This window comes from Grammomys surdaster, unplaced genomic scaffold, assembly GCF_004785775.1.
Source record: "Grammomys surdaster isolate TR1022 unplaced genomic scaffold, NIH_TR_1.0 125984, whole genome shotgun sequence".
NCBI classification, from domain to species: Eukaryota; Metazoa; Chordata; class Mammalia; order Rodentia; family Muridae; genus Grammomys; species Grammomys surdaster.
The window spans coordinates 2,980,833-2,989,573 of record NW_021620800.1 but is presented as its reverse complement, the minus strand read 5'-3'; the positions used below and the strand labels follow the sequence as shown (position 1 = coordinate 2,989,573).

General features: G+C 45.5%; 1 protein-coding gene across 1 annotated transcript in view; it reads left to right on the top strand.

The window, feature by feature from the left end:
- Rhpn2 (rhophilin Rho GTPase binding protein 2) overlaps positions 1–8,741 on the top strand; it is a 59,627-nt gene that overhangs the window by 31,033 nt on the left and 19,853 nt on the right. The window contains exons 5-7 of the mRNA XM_028754196.1: positions 6,667–6,744; positions 7,057–7,181; positions 8,272–8,438. Of these exons, the coding sequence (XP_028610029.1) occupies positions 6,667–6,744; positions 7,057–7,181; positions 8,272–8,438 (370 nt within the window). The remainder of the gene's footprint in view (positions 1–6,666; positions 6,745–7,056; positions 7,182–8,271; positions 8,439–8,741) is intronic.

The following is an 8,741-nucleotide window of genomic DNA, read 5'->3' as shown; positions in this document are numbered from 1 at the left end:
GTGTGTGTGTGTGTGTGTGTGTGTGTGTGTGTGTGTGTGTACTTGCAAACAGGTGGACATGCAAGCATGTATAGGTGTGCAGAAGTCGGAGAAGAGCTCACAGTTGGTTCTTTCCTTCCTTGCATCATTTGGATCCCAAGAATAGAACTCAGGCCATCCGGCTTGGCAGCAAGTGCCTTTACCCTTGGTACTACCTTGCTCTTCTTTTTCTTTGAGCCAGTCTCACTATGTAGCCCAAGCTGGAACTCTCATAAGCAGCCTTTGGAGGCCAGAGGGGATGGCGGCGGTGCCAGCCAGCTGTAGGCTGGCTAATGTACAGGCTAACCTACCCAGATCCTCTGCAAGAGCAGTACATGGTTTGAACCTTGGGTCATCACTAGCTGCTCAAAATATATCTTTTAGAGAAAAGTTGGTTGATACTTTGAAAAGTTACGTGTTTGACCTCTGTCCTTAAGCAGAGACTGTCATCTCTTGATATAAGTAAGCCTTTACCAGGGACATTTAAATTATTATTGTTTATTATTATTATTATTAATTAGTGTTGTTATTATTATGTACATGGATGTTTGCTTGCACGTGTGATATGCACCATGTGCATACAGTACCAGTAGGGGCAGGAGATCCCCTGGAATTGGAGCTAAAAGACGGTTGTAAGCCACTGTCATGTGAGTGCTGGAAAATGGACCCAGGTCCTCTGCAAGAGTAGCTCTTAGTCACCAAGTCATGTCTCCAGCCCCTCCTGGGTTTTGTTATGTCTCTCCCAGCCTGACTCCCAAACACACACCAAGACAGGGTTTCTCTGTATAGCTTCGGCTATCCTGGAACAACTCACTCCATAGAGCAGGCTAGCCTCAAACTCAAAGATACACCTGGCTTTGCCTTCCCCGTGCTGGGACTAAAGGCATATACCACCACACCCAGGCCCTGTTTTTTACTTTCTTTCTTCCTTTTTGTTTTTTTGTTTGTTTGTTTGTTTGTCTTTTTTTGTTTTTAAACTTCTACTCTGCTCTGTCCAAATCCAGGCCGCATCTCTGTGAGGGGTGTACTCCAGTTGGAGAAGGGCAGGTGGTAGCAGGCGTAGCTTAGTTCCAGAGTTACAAGAATGCAAGCGTTTTAAAAGGAGACTTGTGTCATAGAAACCTGGGGGATTTTATGGCATCGGTAGAGTTCCAAATAGGTCACGTGCCAAATTCCACATTAAAGGGAGTGAAAAAAAAAACAAAGAACAAATCCCATGTTGTGGACATAGCCAACCACTGCTGAGCTGAGGTTTCCAACCATGTCATTTTAGCCTAAAAGGGAGCCTGTGGATGTCAGTCATGCAAATATGAGACCCAGCAAGCAGACTTTTAATTTTCTCCATTCCACGTTTTACGGTTGAGAGAAATGCCGCTGCTGGAGGAGTGGCCGAGCGAAATTGATCTGGGCAGTTCCATTTCAGACCTGGCCTGTGTTTCCTTGGAATGTTAGGTCAGGCAAGCTTCGTGGTGTGATTCGCTCTGTTTAAAGACTGACACTTTAAAGTAGCCATATTCCTTAGCACACACCACTAGGCCTGGAGAGTGTATCTCAGTGGTTAGCGCTAGCCTGTGTAAAACCCTGGACTCTATTCCCAGTGTCCAGTATTAGGAGATCGGCTGGGGTGGGGGTGATATGCCATTAAAGTAAATTCCTTTTCTGGACAGTTCAAGGATTTTTTTGGGTTTGATTTGATTTGGTGTTTTGATGCAGGGTCAAATGTGGCTCATGCTGGCCTTGAACTCCTGGTTCTCTTGCCTCTACTTCTCAAGTGTGCCATCATATCTAACTTTTTTAACTTTGTGTTTTAGCAGTCTTAGAGATTGGACCCAAGGCTTCACAGAGGCCAGGAAAGAGCAGTGGACTACCTTTCTAGCAGCTAGTTTTGCTTTTAGTTTCTTTTGAGACAGTATCTGTGTAGCTGCTCCATCTTCCTGCCTCAGCCTCTGAACTAGAATTACAGGTGTGTGCTACTACACCCATCTGCTAAGATTACAGATGCATGCTACCACACACCTGGCTGCTAGGATTGCAGGTGCACACTACCACACCTGGTTGCCCCGAATATTTGCTTCAATGTTTTGTCAAAATTCCCTCAAAATGTTGATTTTAGTTTTTCATTTGTGACTTTTAGTTTTATTTCATGTGTTTGTATGTATATGTATTTTTGAAGTTGTGCTCACCTGTGCTTGTGTAGAGAGCAGAGGTTAGACTTGGGTGTTTTTCTCTGTCACTCTCCACCTTTTCATTTAATATAATATTTTTGTTAACTTTTGGAGTATTTCATATATCCATGAATTGTATTTGACTATATTCACCCTCCTATTCCTCTCAACTCCTCTCAGACCCTTCCCACCCCCTCCCACTTCCCAAGTTTATCTCTTTATTTTTATAACCCACAAAATCCTACCTGAGCTGCCCATATACTCAGGGATGTGGGGCCACCCACAGGATCATGGTGGTTCTGCTAGGGGACACACCCTTAAAGAAAATCAACCCTGCTTCCCCCAGAAGCCATCTCAGCTGGGGTAGGAGCTTATGAGCCCCCCTCCTCCTGTGCTGTGCTGCAGTGCTGACTGTCTTGACCTTGTGGAGGTCTTACTCGGGCAACCACAGCTTCCCAGGGTTCATGAGTGCACTGGACCTGTGCAGTCCTTGCTTTGGTCTTCAAACCAGCTCATTGTTTTGAGACAGGATCTCTCTTTTAACCTCGAGCTCATTCAACCTGGTTTTGGTTTTGTTTTGTTTTTCAGAGTAGCAGGTCAGTGAACTGGTTATTCAGACCTCTCCCCCAGGCATTGGGGTTCCAGGCATATACCATAGTCCCAACTTTTATGTAGGTGCTGGTCATGCAAACTCAAGTCCTGATGCTTATGCAGCAAATATTTTGTCCACTGAGCCACTCCTTAACCCTTTGACTCTTTTTCTTAAGAGTTAGTTATTTTGATTTCTTACATGGGTGTTTTGTTGGCATCTATGTCTGTGCCCCCTGTGCGTGCCTGCTGCCCATGGAGGTCAGAAGAAGGCATCAGATCCTCCAGAACTGAAGTTACAGATGGTTGAGAGCCACCGTGCAGGTGCTGGGAATTGAACCCCTGTCCTCTTAGAAGAACAACCATGTTTCTTAACTGCTGAGCCATCTACCACCAACTTTGACATATTAACCTTTAGGTTACTTTAGTAAATTCTTATTAATTCAGTTATTTTCCAGTTGGTGTTCTTGGGTTTTATAAATACTTTTTTTTTTCAAAAGAATTTTATACCTTTAAATATCTATGTTATTTTCCTTAATTTCTTGGCTACAGACTGCTCAGACAATGGTGAGGAACAGCCTCATTGGCAGATGCCTTTTTTGTCCCTTAGAGTATCGGGCCAGTGAACCCTGGTATCCGGTTAAACCTGCGTCTTCACCAGGCGTTGGAATTCCAGACATCCATCATAGCCCCAACATCTAAATAGGTGCTTGGGAGGCTAACCGAAATCTTCACAGTGGAATACATTCATCAGCTCTCATTTATTTAATTTTCAAGGTCAGAAATAGCTAGTGTGGTGATGTATCCCAGGACTCAGGGGGTTGAAGCAAGAGGATCTAGGCTAGCTTGGGTGACCTAGTGAGATTTGGCTCAAAAAGAAGAAGCCAGGAAAACATGTAGAATTCTGTCGCAATCCTGTTTTATTTTTATGAGAGGAACATGAAGTTTCTCTTTTTTATTTTATGTGTAATTTCTCTGTCTGTCTCTCAGCCAAGTTTCAGGCTAACTTTGAACTCACCGTGTACTTGATGGCCTTAAAGTCTGAAGCTTGGTTATTTGTTCCCGTGAGGTGTCACAGGCCAACAGGGTGGCTTACTGGTTAAGATCTAGTACTTCTTTTGCAGAGGGCACAGTTTGGTTCCCAGCACCCACACTGAGCAGTTTACAACAGCCTGTAGCACCAGCTCCTGGGAACCCAACGCCACTAGCCTCTGAGGTTTCCTGCACTCACCCATAGGGAGCATACCCACACAATACACACCTGCATAGAATTTTTGTAAGTGAATTTTTAAAAAAAACATGGGAACTGAGCATGGTGTCACAGGCCTTTAATCCCAGCACTCAGGAGGCAGAGGCAGGTGGATCTCTGTGATTTCAAGGCCAGCCTGGTCTACAGAGTGAGTTCCAGGACAGCCAGAGCTACATAGAAAAGACCTGTTTTAAAAAACAAACAAACAAACAAACAACAAACAAACCTGGGAATTATGTAGAAGTCTTGGCTTGCGTTGATGGGGAACCGTGCAGGTTATTTGTTGAATACTTGAGTAATACTTTGCATCGGAAGATTATGGACGCATCAGAAGTCTTGCTGTAGATGTTTAATGACCCATGAAAATGGCTGCCGTATTGCCAAGCTATAAAGATGAGCACACCTAAGTTATTCAGTACCCATTTGTGTAGAGCCAGTATAGGTGTATCGTATGTTTGTCCAAAGGTTTGTGTGTGTCTGTGCCTGACACACACAAAAAGCTGAGGGAGTTTTCAAGAACCGTGTGTATAAAGACGGGCCTTGTGGGGGTCATATGTCTGTAGTCTCAGCACTCAGGTGGCAGAAGCAGGATCATGAACTGGAGGCCAGCCTGGGCTACATAGCAAGACAGGATCACACACACACACACACACACACATCAAAAATAAATAATAAATAATTAAATAAATAAATAAATAAATAGGTAGATAAATAGATAAAATACCTCACAAAGATTTGGGAAACCATGGTCCTTGATCTGTCATGTTAATTTCCATGTAGCACTTGTGGAGAATAACCTAGGAACATCTATACTATAGGTGACTCTCTTAGTTTTTTTTCCCCTCTGTAGTCCCTAACTCTCCATCTGAGAACCCAAAACACTGCAAATTTCATATTTTGAACAGTGATACAGCAAGTGGAAAATTCCACATCACAAATTCCCTGTACTTGATTTCTTAAAAGTATTGTATAAGATAGATCACCCTCAGGCTACACGTACAAAGTGCGTATATAAAAGGGGATCAGGAACTGGAGGGATGTCTCAGGGGTGATGAGCACTGCCTGCTCTTGCGGGGGAACCCTGGTCGTCCAGTTCCCAGCACTCAAATGGTAGCTAGGGACTATTTGTAACTGTAATTCCAGGGGGATACAGTGCCCTCTTCTGGTCTCCTTGTATACTAGCATGCATGTATATATACATGTAGACAAATAGACTCATCAAATAAAATTTTTTTCCCTCCCTCCCTTCCTTCCTTCCTTCCTTCCTTCCTTCCTTCCTTCCTTTCTTCCTTTCTTTCTTTCTTTCTTTTTTTCTCAAGACAGGGTTTCTCTATATAGCCCTGGCTGTCTTGAACTCACTCTGTAAAACAGGCTTGCCTCAAATTCAGAGATCCACTTGCCTCCTGAGTGCTGGGATTAAAGACCTGGCTATACATATCTTTTAAGAAGGAAAAAAAATCCATAAATAAATTTCAAGTTGTTGGGGTTTTTTTGTTTGTTTTGTTTTGTTTTTGTTTTTTCGAGACAGGGTTTCTCTGTGTAGCCCTGGCTGTCCTGGAACTCACCCTGTAGACCAGGCTGGCCTCGAACTCAGAAATCCACCTGCCTCTGCCTCCCAAGTGCTGGGATTAAAGGCATGTGCCACCACTGCCCGGCATAAATTTCAAGTTTAGATTTGGGTCCCAAATATAGTATGTGTATACAAGTAGTCTGAGATCTGGAAAAATCTGAAATCGGATCCATTAACCATCCCAACCATTTTGGATAAGGGATATTCGTCCAACTCATGTTTACCGTTAAGCCTGTTGTGGTTGCTCATTTTCTCTGTGTCATTGTGGGCTCAGTGAAGGGGAAGGATCTGTAAACAGTGCCTGGCAGACAGCACATAGGAATCAATGTTTGTTGAATGGCCACATGAACTCGGAGCAGTTGTCAAACAATAGGTTGTTGTGCACTCAACTAAAGGGTTGCACTGGGATGTCTCAGATGTCTAACCTTACCAGAGAGAGCTGTTCTCACCAGGGTCCTCACCACCCAGATATCCCTAGGCCCAGGTCTTCTTGGCTCAGAAGGTCATGTGTCCAGGAACTGAAGCAACATAAAAGTGGATGGTCTGACCCCTTGCTGGTCTGTCAGAAGTAGTTAACATATCATCGCTTAACTGTTACATAGACATTTCCCCTTTTTTCCTTTGCGTTAAAAAATAGTATTTTTTAAAGCGTGGGGGGTTGTGAACTTGAGGACACTAGAGACCTCTGATCCTGTGGAGCTGGACAGGAAGCTTTTGGTCCACCTGACATGGGTTCTGAGAAGTGAACTTGTGTCCCCTGCAAGAGCAGTACACACACTTAACCACTGAACCATCTCTCCAGCCCACTTCCTTTTGATTCCTTTAAGGCAGACTCTCATACTGCATGTAGCCCAGGCTATCCTAATATTCACCATGTAGCTCGGGCTGCCTCATTTTTACCAATCCTCTTGTCTTGGCTTCCCAAGTGCTGGGATTACAGATGTGCACCACACCCAGGCTAGATCTATGGTTTGACTGACTCTTGGGCTGGGACCTTCTCCTCCCTCTCTCTCCCCATGTTGCTGTTGCAGACCCAGTTATTGACTGGCACTTTGGCTTTTTTTCCCCCCTTACAGGATTTTATTTTGGAACATTACAGTGAAGACAGCTATTTGTATGAGGATGATATTGCAGACCTTATGGACCTGCGACAGGTAAGGGCAGCAGTCCAGGAGTCAGCGCCGTTTGCTAAGGCTTTGGGACATCACATGACCGACACTGGTAGTCCTGGAGACGCGGAGAGGGGTTGTCAGGATTACCCACTGTACTTGCTATATCAGAAGATCAGAGCAGGACTGAGACCTGCCCATGTTGCTGGGTTCCAGGATTCCTGACTCTGTCTCTTCCCTCTAAGCTACCTCTGCTAGAGTTCATGATACCCACAGCAAGGCATCGATCTGTTCGAGTGTTCAGGGATGGGCTCTGGGGATGCTCACCTAGCTCACAGCTCCTCACTTTCCTTTCAGGCCTGTCGAACACCCAGCAGGGATGAGGCGGGCGTCGAACTGCTCATGTCTTACTTCATTCAGCTGGGCTTTGTGGAGAGTCGGTTTTTCCCACCCACGCGTCACATGGGGCTCCTGTTTACCTGGTAGGTGCTCTCCAGGGGGACCCCCTCTGCTGTGCACACCCTCATTCTGATTGGCATTTGCCCAGAGGGTACCAGGAATGGGGATGGTTTGTAAATTGGTGTTTGTGTAAAGACCTAGAGACGGGAGGTTTCTCAGAACAAATGAGCTGTGGAAAAGAGGCCTTTTGTCTGTGTGCTCCCATGGTCGCTAGGGAGAAACCGGGGCTCTCGGGTGGAACGAAAGAGAAGCAAGACAATTTTTTTTTTCTTTTAAGAAGAATCTTTTCTTACGCAGGGCACGGCTGTGGGTGTGAGCTTGAATTGAGTTTGATCCCAGTGACAAAGGCGACAAAAAGAAATAGAATTTTTGTTCCGTTATGACAGGATTTCGCTATGTAGTCCCAAGGTCAAACTGACCTCCGACTGGCTGTGATCCTCTTATCTTTGCAATGCTAGTACTGTGATTACAGATGTGAATCACCAGAAAGAGGTTTTAAAACTGGAAACACATTTGGCTTCTTGAGACAGGTCCTTGCTGGGTGGCCCAGACTGTGAAACTCACAATCTTCCTGCCTCAGCGTTCAGAGAGTACCAAGATGTTAGTTAGGCATGTGCCACCAGGTCTGGCTTGCAGGATTTTTTTTTTTTTCCTTTTGAGATAGGGTCTTTCTGTATATCCCAGACTGACTTTATTTATTTTTTTTTCTATTTTTTTTTTTTTTGTTTTTTTGTTTTTTCCGAGACAGGGTTTCTCTGTGTAGCCCTGGCTGTCCTGGAACTCACTCTGTAGACCAGGCTAGCCTCGAACTCTCAAACTCAGAAATCCGCCTGCCTCTGCCTCCCAAGTGCTGGGATTAAAGGCGTGCGCCACCACCGCCCGGCCCCAGACTGACTTTAAAAACATGATCCTCCTGCCTCAGCCTCCTGAGTGCTGGGATGGTAGACATGAATCCTATATATTCAGACTTGTTGTCTTGCTTGGAAACAAAAGCCCGATTGCCTTTGCATCTCTGAATTTCATGTGAGAAGTGAGTTTTTGTTCTTACATGCCCAGCAATGGCATTAAGTAGCCAAGTCATCTGTCCGATCAGAACCTATCTGTTTTACCTAGGTATGACTCCCTCACTGGGGTTCCTGTCAGCCAGCAGACTTTGCTGTTGGAGAAGGCCAGCATTCTCTTCAACATCGGGGCACTGTACACCCAGATTGGGACCCGCTGTAACCGGCAGACACAGGCTGGCTTGGAGAGCGCTGTGGATGCCTTTCAGAGAGCTGCAGGTGCGTGTCCTCCAGGGCAGCAGCCTTACAGTCTTCAACCCACCAGGTGGTGTCTGTGGTGCTGGTTCTATCTCCAGCTTAAAAGAAACTTGCTCAGGTCTTCTGCAGACCCACGGAGTACCAATGCCTTACAAGTCTCACAGAGGCTGGGGTCATGGCTCCAGACGTAGAGCAGTGTCTAGAATCCTCCAGTGAGGGGCTGGGGGGTGTGGCTCAGTGGCAGAGACCCTGCTTAGAATCCCCCAGTGAGGGGCTGGAGGCATGGCTCAGTGGTAGAGCCCCTGTCTAGAATCCCCCGAGTGA